At 40.1% G+C, this 20,125-nt stretch overlaps 1 protein-coding gene across 3 annotated transcripts in view; it reads left to right on the top strand.

The window, feature by feature from the left end:
• SASH1 (SAM and SH3 domain containing 1) overlaps positions 1–20,125 on the top strand; it is a 211,034-nt gene that overhangs the window by 136,715 nt on the left and 54,194 nt on the right. For all 3 annotated transcript variants that reach the window (XM_055266799.2, XM_055266800.2, XM_055266802.2), the window contains one exon: positions 10,398–10,499. In XM_055266799.2, coding sequence (XP_055122774.1) covers positions 10,398–10,499 — 102 coding nt within the window. The remainder of the gene's footprint in view (positions 1–10,397; positions 10,500–20,125) is intronic.

Raw genomic sequence — 20,125 nt, forward strand, 5'->3', positions numbered from 1 at the left:
ATTGGACTGGGCAAAAATTTCTTGAGTGATATCCTAAAAGTGCAGGCAGCTAAAACAAAAATGGACAAATGGGATCACATCATGTTAAAATGCTTCTGCACAGCAAACAAAGCAATCAGCAAAGTGAAAAGACAACCCACATACTGGGAGAAAATATTTGCAAACTACCTGTCTGACAAAGGATTAATAAACAATATATGTGGAACTCAATAGGAAAAAAACCCAATCTAATTTAAAAAATGGAGAAAATATCTGAATAGACATTTCTCAGAAGAAGACATACAAAGGGAAAACAGACATGTGAAAAGGTGCTCAACATTATTGGTTGTCAGAGAAATGCAAATCAAAACTACAGTAAGATATCATCTCACCCCAATTAAAATGGCTTTGTGGGATGGAGTCTCACTCTGTCACCCAGGCTGGAGTGCAGTGGCGAGATCTTGGCTCACTGCGACCTCTGCCTCCTGGGTTCAAGTGATTCTCCTACATCAGCCTCCCGAATAGCTGGGATCGCAGGTACCTGCCACCACACCTGGCTAACTTTTTTTTTTTTTTTTTGAGATGGAGTCTCGCTCTATTGCCCAGGTTGGAGTGCAGTGGCATAATCTTGGCTCAGTGCAACCTCCACCTCCCATGTTCCAGCAATTCTCCTGCCTCAGCCTCCCGAGTAGCTGGGATTACAGGTGCCCACCACCATGCCTGGCTAATTTTTGTATTTTTAGTAGAGACAGTGTTTCACCATGTTGGCCAGGCTGGTCTCGAACTCCTGACCTCAGGTGATCCACCCACCTCGGCCTCCCAAAGTGTTGTGATTACAGGCATGACTCACTGTGCCTGGCCTAAAATGGCTTTTATCCAAAAGACAGGCAATAACCAATGCTGTTAAGGTTATGGAGAAAGGGGGACCCTCGTATATTGTTGATGGGATGTAAATTATTACAGCCACTATGGAGAACAGTATGGAGGTTCCTCACAATACAAAAAAAATAGAACTACCATATGATGCAGCAATCCCACTGCTAGTATCTACCTAAAAGAAGGGAAGTAAGCATAGAGCTATCTGCACTCTTATGTTTATTGCAGTGCTGTTGACAATAGCCAGGACTTGGAAGCAACTTAAGTGTCCATCAGCAGATGAATAGATAAAGAAAATGTGGTACATATACACAGTGGAACACTACCCAGCCATAAAAAAGAATGAGTTTCTGTCATTTACAGCAACATGGATGGAACTGGAGGACATTATATTAAGTGAAATAATCCAGGCACAGAAAGTCAAACTGCACAAGTTCTCACTCATTTGTGGGAGGTAAAAATTAAAACAATTGAACTGATGGAGATAGAGTAGAATGATGGTGACCAGAGCCAGGGGTGGTAGTGAGGAGGTGAGGGGAAGTATGGATGGTTAATGGGTACGAAAGTAGAGTTAGAAAGAATGAATAACATCTAGGATTTGCTAGCACAACAGGGTGACTACAGCTAACAATAATTTATTGTACATTTAAAAATAACTAAAAGATTATAATTGGAATGCTGGGCTTAGTGCAGATGAGCAGGTCGGTGCTGGGGCAGGTGGTGGAGTGGGTGGCAGGTGAAAGTGACAGCCTCCTGTCCATGCTGCTCATCTCCTGCGCCTTCATTCTCAGCCTGGTCTGCTTTGCCACAATAGTAACCACCTGGCCCAGCTGCCGGCTGGTGCAAAACGCTCATCATATGTTTTCTATCCCATTCCATTCCTTGGGCATGCCATACATTTGGGAAAAGTTCAACTGAATTTCTAGAAAGTGCATATGAGAAGTATGGACATATGAGAAGTATGGACCTGTATTTAGTTTTCCTATGGTGAGCAAGACATTTACTCCTGGAGAGAGATGAGACTGCACCACTATTTTTTTTGAGACGGAGTTTTGCCCTTTCAGCCAGGCTGGAGTGAAGTAGCATGATCTTGGCTCACTGCAACCTCCACCTCCTGGGTTCAAGCGATTCTCCTGCCTCAGCCTCCTGAGTAGCCGGGATTATAGGCGCCTGCCATGACGCCCGGCAAATTTTTGTATTTTTAGTAGAGACGGTGTTTTACCATGTTGGCCAGGGTGGTCTCAATGTGATCTCATTTGATCCACCTGCCTCGGTCTCCCAAAGTACTAGGATTACAGGCCTGAGCCACTGCGTCCAGCCGACTGCACCACTTTTTAATAGTAAAACCAAAGATGCAGAAGATGTCTACAGTCATCTCAGGACACCTGTGTTTGGGAAGGGAGTTGAATATGACATGCCTAATCCAGTGTTCTTGGGGCAAGAGAAAATGTTAAAAAGTAGCCTTAATGTAGCCCACTTTAGACAGCAAGTTTCTATAAGTGAAAAAGAAAGGAATACTTTCAAGTTGGGGAGAAAGCAGAAAAAAAAAATCATGTGAAGTTCTTTCTGAGCTCATAATTTGATAGCTAGCCACGGTTTACATGGAAAGGAAATCAGAAGTCAACTCAGCGAGAGGTGGCACAGCTGTGTGCAGCTGTGAGTGGCAGCTTTAAGCCTTTGGCCTGGCTGTGGCCGGCCACCTTGGCCACCTCTGCGTGATTGCAGAAGCAGCTACAAAGCTCATTGAGAGCACGACTATTGTCTGTGAGGCAACCCAGAAACACAGAAACCAGAAGAAAAAATCCAAGGCATTCTCCAAACTTTACCGGATTCTACAGACAAGGGTGAGCATCTATTGGCAGATGAGGAAGTCACAGGGCTGCTTATTAGACTGTTCTCAGGGCAGCATACATCCTCAACTGCTGGTGCCTAAATGAGCTGCTTTATAGAGATGAATCACTTCATTAAAAATGTTACTTGAAGCAGAAAACTGTCCGTAGAGAGGATCTACCTTCTTTAACTTATGACCTGCTCCAGATTGAAACTCCCCAGCACTTTGGGAGGCCGAGGCAGGCGGATTGCCTGATGAAGTCAGGAGTTCAAGACCAGTCTGGCCAACATGGTGAAACCCCATCTCTAATAAAAATACAAAATTAGCCGGGCGTGGTGGCACACGCATGTAACCCCAGCTATATGGGAGGCTAAGGCAGGAGAATCGCGGAGGCAGAGGTTGCAGTGAGCCGAAATTGCACCTTTGCACTCCAGCCTGGGCAAAAAGAGCAAAACTCCATCTTAAAAAAAAAAAAAAAAGATTGAAACTTATTTAATCACTGTACAGAGAAAGTTAAGACTTAGACTTCCTGTATTGACTATACTGAGAATGGCTAAACTGCCTCAGAGGGTGTGATAGGACGTGCCATTCCTCCAGGCCACCAAATGGGTTTATCTCCCACTGTCAATCAAGGATTTCAAGACAATTGGGTGGAGCTTGTGGATCCTGATCAGTGATTACAGGACATCTCAACAGGAGAGAAGATTGTCTATGTGCCATTTGGAGGTGGGCGTCATCATATTGGGAAAACTTTTGCCCATGTTCAGATCAAGATAGTTTGGTCCACTCTGTTTCATTTGTATGAATTTGATTTCATTGATGGATATTTTCCCACTGTAAATTATAAAACCATGATTCATCACACCCCTAAAAACCCAGTTATCACATACAAATGAAGATCAAAATGAGAAAGGCTACAAAGAACTAATATGTGAAACATTACTGTAAGCTGAAAAATCATTGGAAAAGAATGAAACTTACAAAACAAACCTCAGCATACTGTCTTTTTTAGTGCAATTTTAAAAGATAACTTAGGATTTCAATATTTTATTTACTGAATGCTTTCATCTCATCTAATGGCATTAACAGACATTTTCTAATAGCTTTATGATGGATAATTAACACATGTGCTTTAAGGAAGTCAAGCTCATTGGTAAAAAAGTTGCTTAGGGAGATCTAGGTCATCAGCAGATTTTAAATAACAATTTCTGTGTACCGGGATACCTCTGAAGTATTGCAGGTTTGGCATCAGACCACTGCAGTAAAGGGAATGTTGCAGTAAAGTGAGTCACATAAATTTGTTGGTGTTCTCAAAAAAATAGTTTCTGGATTTAATATAAGACGCACCGCCTTATCTCTTCATAGAACTGAAAAGAGTTAGGGCCTTGCTCTGGATTCGTCGTTGGCTTACGAGAATGTTGTGGCTGTTCTGATCTTCTACCCAGACCACTCAAACTTTCTCCATGTCAGCAATAAGGCTGTTCCATTTTCTTATCATTTGTGTGTTCAGTGGAGTAGCACTTTTCATTTCCTTCGAGAACTTTTCCTTTGCATTCCCAACTTAACTGTTTGATGCAAAAGGCCTCGCTTTTAGCTTACCCTGGCTTTCAACGTGCCTTCCTCACTAAGCTTAATCATTCCTAGCTTTTGATTTAAAGTGAGAAGCATGCTACTCTTCCTTTCAATTAAATGCACAGAGGCAATTGCAGGCTTATTAATTGGCCTAATTTAAATATGTTGTGTCTCAGGAAATAGGGAGGCTTGAGCAGGAGGGAGAGAGATGGGAGAATGACCGGTCAGTGGAGCCGTCAGAACACACACATTTATCCATTAAGTTCACTATCTTATATGTTTAGGTTTGTGGCTCCCCAAAACAATTACAATATTAACATCCAAGGTCACGGATCACAGGTCATCATAACAGATGTAATAAGAATGAAAAAGTTTGAAATACTGTAGAAGTTGCCAAAATGTGACAACAGCGACTCAGAGTGAGCCCGTGCTGTTAGAAAAATGGCACTGATAAACTCGTTCGATGCAGGGCTGCCACAAACCTTCAATTTGTAAAACGCAGTTTCTGTGATGTGCAGTGAAGTCAAGCTCAGTAAAATGAGTTGTGCCTGTACCAATTTTAAGGGCTTGCATAGCTCTTGGCAAGTAGGTTCAGGACATTCAAATCTTTTACTAATTCCACAAGATGTAGAAAGGCCATACTTGGAAGCTATAGGTTATTCATTTATGTGAGTAATTTGTTTGTTGGGGGGTGAAGATAAGAGGGAAGGGAATACACTCACATTTAAAGCCTTGGATAAAAGAGAATAGTAGTAAATTTATTGGAATGATAATACTCAGCATTAATGAGCGATATTGTAGAGAAATATGTCCTTTGCCATTTTAACTGGAAGCACTGTCTATATGAAATTGAGAGAGATCTATGACCGTGATTTAATAATCACATTTCCTTAAAAATAATTATTTATACTAAAGACTGCTCAAGTCAATGTGATCTAATCATTAAGTATTACACATTGATCTGATAATGTATGTATGTGATTCCAACAAGACCATAACCATGTGAAAGTCAGAAACAAAGTCCTTTGGAGATTAAGCAAAGAGCACTTAATGTTTGTCATTGACTATCACTGATGTTTTGGCATGGTGAACTTTTCTTTTTTTTTTTTTTTTTGAGATAGGGTCTTGCTCTGTAGCCCAGGCTAGAGTGCAGTGGCGTGATAATGGTTCACTGCAGCCTCGACCTTCCAGGCTCAAGAATTTCTCATGCCTCAGATTCCTTAGTAGCTGAAACTCTAGGCATGTGCCACCACACCTGGCTAATTTTTTTTTTTTTTTGAGACAGAGTCTTGCTCTGTCCCCCAGGCTAGAGTGCAGTGGCGCGATCTTGGCTCACTGCAACGTTCACCTTCCAGGTTCAAGCAATTCTCCTGCCTCAGCCTCCCAAGTAGCTGGGACTACAGGCACGTGCCACCACGCCCAGCTAATTTTTGTATTTTTAGTAGAGACGGGGTTTCACCATGTTGGCCAGGCTGGTCTCAAACTCCTGACCTCAAGTGATCCACCTGCCTCGGCCTCCCAAAGTGGTGGGATTGCAGGCATGAGCCACCGTGCCTGGTTCAAACTTTTCTTAATTCCGGGTGTCATACATCTGATTCCCTGGAAGCACAGCCTGAGATAGAGACTCTTGTGTATCTTAGTCTATTTAGTGTTGCTGTAAAGGAAGACCTAAGACAGGGTAACTTATAAAGAAAAGAGGTTTATTTGGCTCATGATTCTACTGCCGAGAGATTGGTCATCTAGTGAAAACCTCAGGCTGCTTCCGCTTATGGTGGAAGGCAGTGTGTGTGCAGAGATCACTAGGTGAGAAGAAACGAGGGGGAGGGGAGGTGCCTGGCTCTTTTATAACAACTGCTCTTTGGGGAACAAAAAGAGTGAGAAATCACCTTCCCCACCCCTCCCCAGGATATTAAACTATTCTTAAGGGATCCTCCCTCATGGCCCCAAACACCTCTCTTTAGGCCCCCATCCCCAATATTGGAATTCAATTTCAGTATGAGGTTTGGGGAAAGAGACATCCAAACTATATATAGCATTGTGCAAGTGGCTTATTGAAAGAAGGCTTTTAAGAGAAACCTCTAAGTGAGGGAGAAGGATGAAGTTGGACAGAGATGTGATTTCAGGAGGAGTCTAGCCTCACTCAGCCTGATTCCAAAGGGAGTGGGGAGCCCTGGAGGATGAATGGCATTGTAGAGTTTGTCATGCCAGGGATGAGATGTCTGAAAGCTGATTGGGGATGAGGAGCAGCCATCTAGATATCTTTGTGGAGACAGCTTCTTTTAGTCATGTTCTCTAGAGCAGGGTATGTGAATTTATACCTATAGGACATTCTTGTAAAGTCATTAAGGTAATCTGGGCATCTGGTATACCAGAGCACAAGATTATGAACCAGGAACCTAGATGTATCGTTGAGTCATTTCCTTATAAAAGCGATTGTGCATCAAATCACAGAGATTTGGACACATGTAGAGTCCATAGGAGGTTTTTAAAAAATTGATCCCATGGGGAGAAGTTGGAAATGATTTATCTCAAAAGAAGCAGTAAAGAACTTAATCACAGTCTTCAAGTGCCTGAGGGTTGTTAAAGAGTACATCTTTCGGATGTCCTGGAGAATGTTTGATTGTTTGTTTGTTTTTAAAATCTCTACTGAGGACAGATTAGAAAGAAATGAATTTAAAAAGCAGCTGGAGTGGATTTCGGTTTAATATAATGTAAATGCTCTTTATAGTAAGTACTAGTAGAAATTGGAACATTATGATTTATCTCTCCCTAAAGGTCTCCAGGATGGAATAAGCATTACTCTTTTAAAGATGGCCATCATTCTAAAAAATCATGTCATGGACTTCAACTGTGAGAAAACAATGAGATTTGGGAACACAGGATGTGAGGGAATGTTTTTGCTTAAGACACACACACACACACACACACACACACACACACACACCCCTTAAAATGTCATTATTTTATAACTCCTGGAAGTAATGTAAAACACTACAGATTTGCTTTAAAAGGTATACATTCTTTAATGAAATTACAAATGGTCATGCCTTCATGAAATTATAATTAAACGAAAACTTCTCAAAACAAAGTGGAATATAAAAATGTAATTATAACAGGTAATTATCCATGTAATAACCTGTGTAATTACATGGGTTTTTGTTTTTTTTTTCCTGTGCAGTGCACTTAAAAAAAAAATAGAGAGCTTGTTTTGTAACTTTAAAACACTTAGAGTTGTGTAATTAGGATAATTAAAAAAACAGTTGCCAGGTGTGGCGGCTCACGCCTCTAGTCTCAGCACTTTGAGAGGCCAAGGCAGGTGGATCACTTGAGCCCAGGAGTTCGACACCAACCTGGGCATCATGATGAAACCTCATCTCTACAAAAAATACAAAAAAATTAGCTGGATGTGGTGCCATGCCCCTGTAGTCTGAGCTACTCAGGAGGCTGAGATGGGAGGATTGCTTGAATCAGGGAGATCAAGGTTGCAATGAGCCATGATTGCACTACTGCACTCCAGCCTGGGCAACAGAGCGAGACCCTGTTACAGAAAACAGACCAAAAAACCAGTTAAGTAGCAAAGTTTGGGTAGGGCACAGAATTAAAATCTCTATCAGAAGAGCACACATACTTTTAGGCCCCAAAGTAGATAGCAGAGATGAGCATACAGCAGGAAAAAAAAATCATCATATATGATTGACTACTTAGAAATTTGTACCTGTTTTCCTTAAAGCTGAAAGTTATTTAGTGGCTCCTAGGAGATGCAGCTAAGGTTGGGTATAAACATGGACTAGAGACCTGGAGACCTGATAATCTCATGATAATCCCATTTTCCAACGGGCAGATACTCTCAATCATACAGGCAGAATATAGCATTTCACAAGCCAATATATCAAAATGGAGAGAACATCCTAGTGTATAACATAATGTAAAGACTGGAACAATCTAAGTGTCCCTAATGTAATGGAAAGATTAAAATGATTAATACCCCAATACCCAAAAGTTTAAACATGTCAAGTTAATGTGAACTTTGAGCCTTCTGTTCTCTGAAAGCACAATGGTAAGAATAATAGGATTAGAATAACTCTATTGCTTTGATACAGTGTGCTGAGAGTTTTGCTGCATTATCATAGTTAATTCTGGTAACAGCTCTGTAAGACAGATTTATTGTCATGCCTGTTTTCCAGGTGGCGGAACCGAAACACAGAGGGGTTAAATAATTTGTCCTCAGGCCTCCCAGCTGGTATTTGGTTCTGCATTCAAGCTCTTACTCAATAATCAATACTGCCTACCTCCTCCCACATATATGCAGAAAAGAATTTCACAGGTTGAAATCACAGTTGTGAAAGTGGCTTTTTCCTAGAGGAATAACTGTCATTGTAGTGGCGCTACCACATCCCCAAGCTCCAGGGCTTCGGGATTGTCCAGTCACCATCACGTGGGCTGGGAGGTTCGATTATTTCTGTTTTTAAGTTGCTTGGCACATAGAACATGATTCGATCACTGTCTTAAATTCATATGTGTACACTGCTCTGTAATAGGGTTTGAATGCAGTGACAATTGTTTTGAACCCCAGAGCTCAATTTCTGTGTAACACTCTCTCACATATGCCATTCTGAAAGATCTCATCTTGCTAAGTTAAATTTGCTCACTTATTTGGGAAGTATAGTAAAAGACGTTATAAACAATTTTTTAAAGTAAATCTGCTCATTTTGCTATAGCCTTTCTTTCTTTTCTTTCTTTCCTCAGAGTTTCGCTCTTGTCTCCCAGGCTGGAGTGCAGTGGCATGATCTCGGCTCACTGCAACCTCCGCCTCCCAGGTTCAAGCGATTCTCCTGCCTCAGCCTCCTGAGTAGCTGGGATTACAGGCATATGCCACCATGCCCAGCTAATTTTTGTGTTTTAGTAGAGATGGGGTTTCACCATCTTGGCCAGGCTGGTCTCGAACTCCTGACCTCAGGTGATCCACCTGTCTCGGCCTCCCAAAGTTCTGGGATTACAGGTGTGAGCTACTGTGCCTGGCCTGCTATAGGATTTCAGTTGTCTTTCTGTGTTTTTCAAAAACTAGAAACCTTGTTTCTGAACCTAAACTTTTAATATCTCTAAGATCTCAGTAGAGAGACCATCCTCAAAGATCTCCAGTAACCCCATAACGTTTGTTAGGTGATAACATGGGACTAGCAACTTGAAGCCATTTTGAACAAGACAAACATGTGATTTTTAAAAATCTGTTTCAGGGTCAGTTGTGGTGGCTCACACCTGTAACCCCAGCATTTTGGGAGGCTGAGGGGGTGGAACACTTGAGCTCAGGATTTTGAGACCAGCTTGGGCAACATGGCGAAACCCCATCTCTACAAAAAAATATATATATATATATACAAAAATTAGGTGGGCATGGTGATGCATGCCTGTAGTCCAAGCTACCCGGGATGCTGGGGTGGGATCGCTTGAGCCTGGGAGGTCAAATCTGCAGTGAGCCGTGATTGCACCACTGCACTGTAGCCTGGGTGACAGAGTGAGACCCTGTCTCAACAACAACAACAAATATATATATATGTTTTTTATATATATGTAAAACAACAAATATGTATATACACATATATAAATATATATACACACATATATACACACACACACACACATATATACATATATATACATATATGTTTCAGGGTTTGACCCCATTTCACTAAAATGTCTGTAGTCCGTCATTTTCTCTTCCTAAAAAGGACATGCGTGTTTTTGACTTACACACTTGGAAAGGTAATTCAGAGGCCAAACTACAGACAATTTCTTTATAATCAAGCTGAGGAAACAGAAGTTTTGATGTTGGAGGGGGAAAGTGAAAATTCTTTCTGGAACACAGGATACAAAGAGTCCATTTTGCCTGTTGATTTGACTTAGATGAAAACCCACAGGGCAGGGTACTTATCTTCCTCTTGGTTTTGGGAAAGGTGTCTTTGGCTGGTACTTAGTTACCAACACTGGCATGAAGAAGGTACCCAAAGTGATCTCTCTGCTGCTTGAGCACAAGATTATGAACCAGGAACCTAGATGTATTATTTGAGTCATTTCCCTGTAAAAGGTCTGGCCAGTGTCTGGCCATTCTTTCCATTTCAATATCCATTTCTTCTTGTTACAGCTCAAGGAATATGAGGCCCAGCACCGGCAGTCGGCTGCCCTGGACCCTGCTGACTGGCCAGATGGTTCTTACCCAACATTTGATGGCTCATCAAACTGCAATGTGAGTTTATCATGTCTTTGACATCTTGATCACCTACGCTGATAAGGGACAGTCTTTGGATTTCTTTTTGCAACTTCTGACTCGTACCTGGGTCTGCAAAGAGGTGTCCGTTCATATAGATTGCTTATTTTCTCTACCTGACAGAGACACTCATCTACAGTCAAAATAGTATTATCCTGCTGGGGTTTTGTTTTTTATTTTTTTATTGCAGTAAAGTATGCATAAGATGACATTTACCATATCAGCTATTTTAAAGTGTTTGGTGATACTGATACTGTTAATGATATTGATCATTAAGTACATTCACATTGCTGTGCAACCAGCATCATAATTTACTTCCAGAAGTTTTTCATCATTTCAAACCGAAACTCTGTTCCGATTAAACAATAACTCTCCCTACACCTCCGCCTCACCCACCTCCACACACACCCTGCCCCGGCAGCCACCGTTCTACTTTCTGCCCCTGTGAATTTGACTACTCTCAGTAGCTTATATAAGTGGAATTATACAATACTTGTCTTTGTGTGTCTGGTTTATTTCACCTAGCTTAATTCTTTCAAGGTTCATCCATGCTGCAGCATGTATCAGAACTTCATCCCTTTTTATGGATAAATAATATTCCACTATATGTGTATACCACATTTTGTTTATCCATTCATCTGTTAATGGACACTTGGGTTGCTTCCAGCTTTTAGCCATTATGAACAATGCTGCTCTGAACACTGGTGTACAGATATCTCTGAGTCTCTGCTTTCAATTCTTTTGCACATACCTAGCACATACCTAGGGGTAGAATTTCTGGATCATATAGTAATTCTGTATTTACCTTTTTGAGGAACTGCCATTTTTTTTTTTCACAGTAGCTGTTTTACCTTCCTGCCAACAATGTACAAAAGTTCCAAATTCTCGCCTTTCTCATCAACGCTTGTTATTATACTTTTTTGATAATAATTATCCTAATGGTGTGAAATGGTATCTCATCGTGATTTTGATTTGCATTTCCCTCAAGCATCTTTCATATGTTCATTGGCCATTTGTGTATCATCTTTGTAGAAATGTCTAAGTCTTTTGCCTGGTCTTCATTTATGTTGTTTTGCTGCTGTTGTTAACTTGCAGGGGTTCTTCCTATTTTCTGGATATGAATCCCTTATCGGATATGTGATTTGTAAATATTTCCTCCCACTCTGTGGGTTGCCTTTTAACTCTCTTGATAGTGTCCTTGATGCACACACTTTTAAATTTTGAAATCTAGTGTGTCTATTTGTTTTTTTAATGCCTGTGCTTTTGGTGTCATATCCAAAAAACCATTGCCAAATCTAATACCTTGAAGATGTTGCCCTCTGTTTTTTTCTGAGGGTTTCATAGTTTTAGCCTTTAAGTTTAGGTTTTTGACCTGTTTTGAGTTAATATTCGTATATGATGAAATGTATGGGTCCAACTTCATTCATTTGCATGTGGATATCCAGTTTTCCCAGAACTGTTTGTTGAAAAGACTATCCTTTCCTCATTTTATGGTCATGGCATACTTTTTGAAAATTAATTGATCATATATGTGATTATGTATTTCTGGGCTCTCCATTTTATTCCGTTGGCCTACCTCTGTCATTTTGCTAGTACCATGCTGTTTTGATTACCATAGCTTTATAGTAAGTTTTGAAATTAGGAAGTATGACACCTCCAATTTTGTTCTTGTTTTTTAAGGTTGTTTTGGCTATTTAAAGCTTCCTTGAGATTCCACATTAATCTTAGTTTGAGTTTTTCTATTTTTGAAAAATATATCATTGGGATATTGATAGGGATTGCATTGAATCTTTAGATTGACTTGGGTAATATCATTTTAACTATATGAAATCTTCCAGTCAATGAACATAGGGTATCTTTCCATTTATTTATGTCTTCATTAATTTCTTTCAGCAGTGTTTTGCAGTTTTCAGTATATAAGTCTTGCTTCCTTAATTAAATTTATTTCTAAGTATTTTATTCTTTTTGATGTTATTGTAAATGACAATGCTTTTAAAATTTTTTTCAAATTGTTCGTTGCTAGTGTATAAAAATGCAGTGGATTTTCATGCATTGATATTCTATCCTGTCACTTTGCTGAATTTATTAGCTATATAGGCTGTGTGTGTGTGTGTGTGTGTGTGTATAGTGTTAGGGTTTTCTATATATAAGATCATGTCTTCAGGAGGCTGAGGTGGGAGGATTGCTTGAGCCCAGAAGGCCAAGGCTGCAGTAAGCTATGATTGTACCACTGCACTCCATCCTGTCTTAAAAAACACAAACAAAAAAAAAAAAAAAAAAGAAAGAAAACAAGGTCATGTCTTCTGCAAAATAATAATAATAATAATAATAATAATAATTTAACTTTTTCCTTTCCATCTTACATACCTTGTATTATTCACAGTTTCAATATGACCAAAACAGTGCTTCTTATTCTACAAGTTCCACAGGGATGACAGGAATGAAGGCTCCAGAATTTCATATAGGCTTTTTTTTTTTTTTTTTTGATAGAGTCTTGCTCTGTCACCCAGGCTGGAGTACAGTGGCGTAATCTCGGCTCACTGCAACCTCCACCTCCCAGGTTCCAGCGATTCTCCTGCGTCAGCCTCCCGAGTAGTTAGGACTCAAGGTGCGCACTCCCACACTCAGCTAAGTTTTGTATTTTTTAGTAGAGACAGGGTTTCACCATATTGGCCAGGCTGGTCTCGAACTCCTGACCTTGTGATCCACTCACCTCAGGCTCCCAAAGTGCTGAGATTACAGGCGTGAGCCACTGCACCTGGCCTCATACAAACATTTTAGGGTGCCATCTTCACAATGTGTGGAGCAGAAACAGAAGGAATTACCTCTTTTCATGTATTATATAGTTGTGTTTTGTTTTTTAGGTTATCTCATCGTTAAAATTTGGAAACAACCCCATCTCCCTGTCTTCAGTCTCTTGTCTTTTCCTATCTATGTTCCATACAACCAGTCATCTTTCTAAAACACCCCTCTTTTCTTGCAGTTATGTTTTGAAAAGGCTGATGGTTTTCCATTTCTATAAGATAAATTCCACCCTTCTTGGCACACTTAAAATTCTATGTGATCTGGCTTTAATCAATTTCTTAAATCTCATATTCTGTCTCCACACCCAATACCCTCTACACCAGACATACTGGACCCCATATGCGTGACTGAACAAACTTTGTGCTTTTCATTCTTCTGTACTTTAACTCACATAATTTTCTTTGTCTAAAATGTTTTCCTCCAAAATTTTCCTGGTGAAAATCTAAGTTTTTCAAGGTGAAGTCCAACTGTTCCTTCCTCTCTGAAACTTTCCTTCCCATCCTCAAGCGTATTTATCGCTTCCTATTATGTGCTTTTGTTAAACTGACTTTATAGATCAAACCTAAACAATTATCCTAGAATATCGAAATTGATTGTACAAATTTCAGCCTCCTTGGAAATAGTGACCCCCTTGGGCAAGAAAGACTGTATTCTTTGTCTCTCCAATGTCCAGCTCCTATAGAAATATTTCAAGAAGAGCACTGTATTTGAACATTCATTCTTTTTTGTTGTTGTTGTTGAGAAGGAGTCTCACTCTGTCGCTCAGGCTGGAGTGCAGTGGCGTGATCTCGGCTCACTGCAACTTCTCAGCTCACTGCAACTTCCGCCTCCTGGGTTCAAGCAATTGTCCTGCCTCAGTGTCCTGATTAGCTGGGATTATAGGCATGCGCCACGATGCCAAGCTAATTTTTCTATTTTTAGTAGAGATGGGGTTTCGTCATGTTGACCAGGCTGGTCTCGAACCTCTGACCTCTGGTGATTCACCCGCCTCGGCCTACCAAAGTACTGGGATTACAGGCGTGAGCCACCGCACCTGGCCTGAACATTCATTCTTCCTGGCTGCCTTAAGAGCATGTTTTATGTCTTGCAACTACAGATTCAGTCTTTACCTTTTTTTGTATCTAAGCAACAAATGGCAGTTTATCAGAAATAAATATAATCCTCCCATCATCTCCCAGTTTCCTGAATCAAGCACCAGATTTCCACTGCAGCTAAAAAACAAAGGATTATGAATTTGAAAGCCCTGCCTGGTTTACTTTTGTGTGAAAGTGACTGAGACGTTACCGTTTATAATAATAAATGTGTCATAGGCCAGCCAGCAGTGTGTCCCGGGACGATGAGGTAATCAAAAGAGCCGTGTCCATGGTTATCAGTGTGCCTTTTTGGGTCTCTAATCCTCAAGTCCTAAAGTCTAACATAATATAGATGTAAATCATGAACCTAAAGGATCATGAGGAATAAATACAGTAACTCAGGACTGATTCAAACCCAACTTGGAGGAGAAAACAAAGACCCAGTTGTCCATACTGGGTCCCTTAGTATCAGACCCACTGTATACTGCCCTGATTAATAGCATCTGAGTCAAGGGAGGGGTTAGAAGACTTTGTCCATTCAGAGAAACAGGACTGTAGTAAAACCTCACACACTTAGACTTCAAAGAGAGAAGCTCGTTTTGTTTAGGAAAAAGTTAATATAAGTATTATCAAGCATTTAGAACAAGCTGCTAAGAAAGCATTATTAAGCATTGGTTTATGAGACCCCTTTCAGAGGGCTGGTCAGAACCATTACCTAGATATAAATTGTGAGAATGAAATGGGTTCTTCTTAATAGTTGGAACATTTCATTCTCTTCAGCATTTCTTTATTCATTTGGGAGGCATTTATGGAGCCCTTGCTATATAGCAGGCATTGTGCTAGATGTTTGAGTTATAAAAGTAAAGGAGAAAGAGAAAGGTCCTTTTCTGACAGTTTATGCTTTAGAGCAGAGGTTAAAATCACACCCATGTGGCCGGGCACAGTGGTTCACGCCTGTAATCCCAGCACTTTGGGAGGCTGAGGCAGGCGGATTACCTGAGGTCAGGAGTTCAAGACCATCCAGGCCAACATGGTGAAACCCCGTCTCTACAAAAATACAATCAAAAATTAGCCAGATGTGGTGGCCTGTGCCTATAGTCCCAGCTACTTGGGAGGCTGAGGCAAGAAAATCTTTTGAACCCAGGAGGCAGAGGTTGCAGTGAGCCAAGATCGCAAGACTGCACTCCAGCCTGGGCAATAGAGCAAGACTCTGTCTCATAAAATATATATAAATAAATAAAATAAAATCACACTCGTGTGTGCACACAGATTTGAGATGCCATATACACATTTGCGTTACCAACTTCTTACCAAACTATTTCTTCATAGATGGCTCGCAAATAAATTCAGCCTGTCTTAGTTAGACCTAGGGCCAGAAATACCATATGCTTCCTCCTCTCAGAGCACAGTCTTCCAGAAGTTCTGAAGAGTGACTTCTCTTTTGGCTGAGAGGCATAGGTGATGACAGGCTAGTCAGCAATGCAGTTTTTTTGAAGCAGTTGATTTACTCTATGTATTTTGCTAGCTGACTTTCTGCCAACACCCATGCCCACCTCTGGTCATGCTGTTCAGAGCTACAACCCACCACCATCACCACTGAAGTTTGCTTGAACTTGATTGTATTCCTAAGGTACATATATGACCCTTGCCCCTCTTACTCTGGCTTTAGCCTGTTCTGCATTTTTATGAAGAGTTGGCCAGAAACCCCATCCAAAATATTCATTCTCATTATTTTAGATTTTCCTCTGTGGCAGAGCAGTTAATTTCAGAATTCAGCCACCACGGGTTATAGGCGCTTTGAATATTTTTGTGCAAGAGCCGGAGCTTTTCTGTTTTCTATCGATTCCTTTCTAGAATACAGAGATGTGAATAGCCCACTGGCTCGAATCAGGAATGCCCAGGCCATGAAAGTTTTAGGGATCACAAGGCCTTTGTCACCAGACCTCAATGCCTATATTGATGCCTGTCATGCCTTAGGATTTCATTTGCATTGATTTCATAGGCTTCCCCACCCCCATCGCTGAAATTAGATAATCGCGTGTTGCCTCACAATAAATCCATATGCACATTCCTAGTTTCCAAGAGTGTAAAGTACTAAAGATAGTTACCAGGGGAAGTGAAAAATAGCTTTCCCTTTGCCAGAGAAGAATCTGTTTTGTGCTGTTTTCCATTAATAATAAACTTCTGTTGGGAGTGCTAAAAGTTTTAAAAGAGATTTTTGGTTGAGAGCTTAGCTCGATTTCTTATTAAATGTCTGCACATTTATTTTATTATTTTTCATTTTAATTTAGTTTGGTAAGTTTATTTTTTCCTTTGCCTCCTGCAAGGAGGGATGATTGTAAGAGTTCTCAAGCTTTGTGCCCTAAGGTTCAGTTTATTTTTTAGTTAAGAAGACATTTAAAGAAATTATGATCTCTGTTTTACTGGGTTTTCTAGCTTTTTACTAACGTAAGTTGTAAATCATGGTTTTTCTGTTTTTAGAAAGCTGGTGGGTAAGAGTTAGTGATCTATACCTGGTACTTGAATATTAATAAAAATGTTTGCTGTGAAAGATCTTTCCAAATGAAAGGTCATTTGATGGCAATCTTATTTAAAATGTTTTAAGAATATATATAATGTATGAAGAAAAATGAAAGCAACAACCATGGCAACAAAGTACAAGATGGGCTAGAGTCATCTTTACCGTTCAGCAGATTTTTCACTTCGTAGCAAAATGTGTTCCAGGAAAAGCTGGAATTGTGTTTCTGTAGCTGGAGTTCCTTACCAGGATGGAGGACCTCTAGGGAAATGTTGTTTTGAGTGAGTAAAGCAAGTCATCGTTTCATAACTGATCACTTTTGCTTTTGGGGAGTTTTAAGAGTTGGGAAATATTTGTGCAAAGAATGTTGTGCAGGAGGCTGAGACAGGAGAATTGCTTGAACCCGGGAGGTGGAGGTTGCAGTGAGCCGAGATCACGCCACTGCTCTCCAGCCTGGCGACAGAGCAAGACTTTGTCTCAACAAAATAAAAAACAAAAACAAACAAGAATGTTATAACTGTGGCCTTGTGGCCGTATAACACCACCTTACCTCCATGTGTGCACTCTTCATAGCCTTCCATTCAACCATACGTACATTTTTGTCACAAATTTGGTTTGAGGTAGAGAGAGCCATGTGGTTGAACTGTGTCCAAAACTTTGGGCAACAGACAGAACGCCATGGAGCTATTTTCAATGTTTCCTCGATTGAGGACTTCCAAGGTCTCAACTAAAATATCCCCAGATTATAAGATCTTTTAGTTGGCACCTTTTAAATCTTTTTGGGACTTTCTAAAATTGTAAACCATAAACATGTGCCTCTCCAGTGGCCAGGTTTTACTTAGAGTTTTCAATGTCCTTTCACCTTGAAGACATTGTCTTCAAGCCAGAGGATTCAGTTTCAAAGTTTTGGAAGGAAAGGTAGTCACAGCCCTAGTCAAAATAGAACATTCTGAAAGATAATTTATTAATAACAATTCTGGTATGCGCCGAAAGCCAGGGCACTGGCAGAAGTTCCTTTTAAGTGGTTCTTGTGGTAAATGGCTTAATTTCCATTATGACACAAGAAAAGGTTAACAGTGTAATCCCTTTTTATAGAATATGGCGGAAGAACAGTGCACACACTTATAAGGTAGCCTGAGCAGTTGTGATTTCACTGCTTTCTGGAGCAGAGTGGCAGCATCCTTCTACTTGTATGACCACTGTCCTCTTTTTTAGAATCTGCTATTCTGAGCTCAACTCAAAATTTTAAAGGTTGACTATTCTTGCTGTGTTTATTTTGAATGTTTGTTTTTTTTTTTTACTAGAGTAACTTTTAGACACTATCTTTAGGTTAAAATTTACCAGAAGTTTTATTTTTACATTTCAAAGGTGTTAACATATAAACTGGTATCATTAGCTTCATCATATGCAAAAGTCTGACCACAAAGATGATTTCTTTAATGGCAGCATATGATGAATTTACAAAATCTGCTCCCACCTATAAATGATCTCAGCTATCTAAAAACATGTGTACAATTTTTATAGTTTTGCTGACTTGGATGGCAGTGAATATTGATTAGATGCATAAATTATGTGAAGAGAGACACATACCATAGTACTTGAGTCGGCGTCGTAGGTACAGTGAAAGTATCCCCAAGAAAATCATGGATTTTATTTCTACTGTCTTTCTCGTCTTGTAATTATTCATTTATTTTTTGAGGAGTCTTGCTCTGTCACCCAGGCTAGAGTGCAGTGGCGCGATCTCAGCCCTCTGCAACCTTCACCTCCCAGGTTCACGTGGTTCTCCTGCCTCAGCCTCCAGAGTAGCTGGGATTACAGGCGCACGCCATCACGCCCGGCTAATTTTTTTTTTTTTTTTTTTTGTATTTTTTAGTAGAGACAGGGTTTCACCATGTTGGCCAGGCTGTTCTCAAACTCCTGATCTCAGGTGATCCACCTGCCTCAGCCTCCCAAAGTGCTGGAATTACAGGCGTGTTTGATAAGGAAGTTTAAGAGAGGATAGATTCCAAGTATAAAAATAACTTTCATTTCTGAATAAGCGTTTTGCTTTTTAATGGTGTTTGCTTTTTTTTCCCACTGCATCTCTTTTCCTAAGGGATCTTTTCATAACTCTGAGTGTGTGGGTTTAAATTTAAAAGGGTTCTAATTGGCAAGGTGCTTTTTGGTTTACAGCTAGAAAATGGTTCTATTTATTGAAGCGCTAATAGTTGTCTTAGGCTCATGTTCTTCAGTTCTTTATTTCTCACACAGAAGAAGAGTTTGCTTGTTTGACTTGTAATATGACCAGGAGAAAGAAGAAACAAAACATAGCAATAATTTATCAGAAGGCATTTATGCCCTGTATCCTTGGGACAGGTATCAGCAGTTCTGTATACCATGCATGCAGTATTACCTTGTGTAGATGAACCCTTTTCAAAAATCTTTCTACATGTAACTATGTTAAAATTCACTTTTATTGGCTGGGTGGGGTGACCCATGCCTGTAATGCCAGCACTTCGGGAGGCTGAGGCAGGAGGATCACTTGAGGCCAGAAGTTCAAGACCAGCATGGGCTCTACATAAAATAAAAAAGTTAGCCGGGCATGGTGGCACACGCCTGTAGTCCCAGCTACTCAAAAGGCTGAGTTGGGAGGATTTCTTGAGCCCAAGAGGCTGAAACTGCAGTGAGCTATGATTGTACCACTGCACTCCAGCCTAGGTGACAGAGCGGGACCCTGTCTCAAAAAAAAAACAAAAAAATAAAAAATTTTTTAAAAATATAAAATAATGTATACTGATCTTAGTCTTTTAATGTGTTTGAGGCCTTCATATGATTATTCTGATTTTTATGGATAATTCTTATAAATTTTCATTTTATTTCACTGGGTAGGAGATTATAGGAGGAAGTATTACTCTGTATTTTAATAAAACCATGATTCTGAAACTAAAATAATAGTAAAATAAGAATATATTGAAGTTCCTATTAAAACAGTAAAAGTAATAATTCCTTTAATCTACAGCTTAGGGTGAGACTAAAGGAAAAATCAATCCATTGGAAAAATATACATAGTGAGAGGTTTTGAGAAATGCCCATTTTGTTCCGTCTGGTTATAAGCTGCTCAGGAGCCATTGCTTAGGTGGCTTCTTGTCACTTCTTCTCTTCTGCCCTCCCATTCCCAGTCTTTTCTCTGGGACAGGGGCCGAAGTTTTCAGGCATGTATTTGTTGAGTC

This window comes from Symphalangus syndactylus, chromosome 2, assembly GCF_028878055.3.
Source record: "Symphalangus syndactylus isolate Jambi chromosome 2, NHGRI_mSymSyn1-v2.1_pri, whole genome shotgun sequence".
NCBI classification, from domain to species: Eukaryota; Metazoa; Chordata; class Mammalia; order Primates; family Hylobatidae; genus Symphalangus; species Symphalangus syndactylus.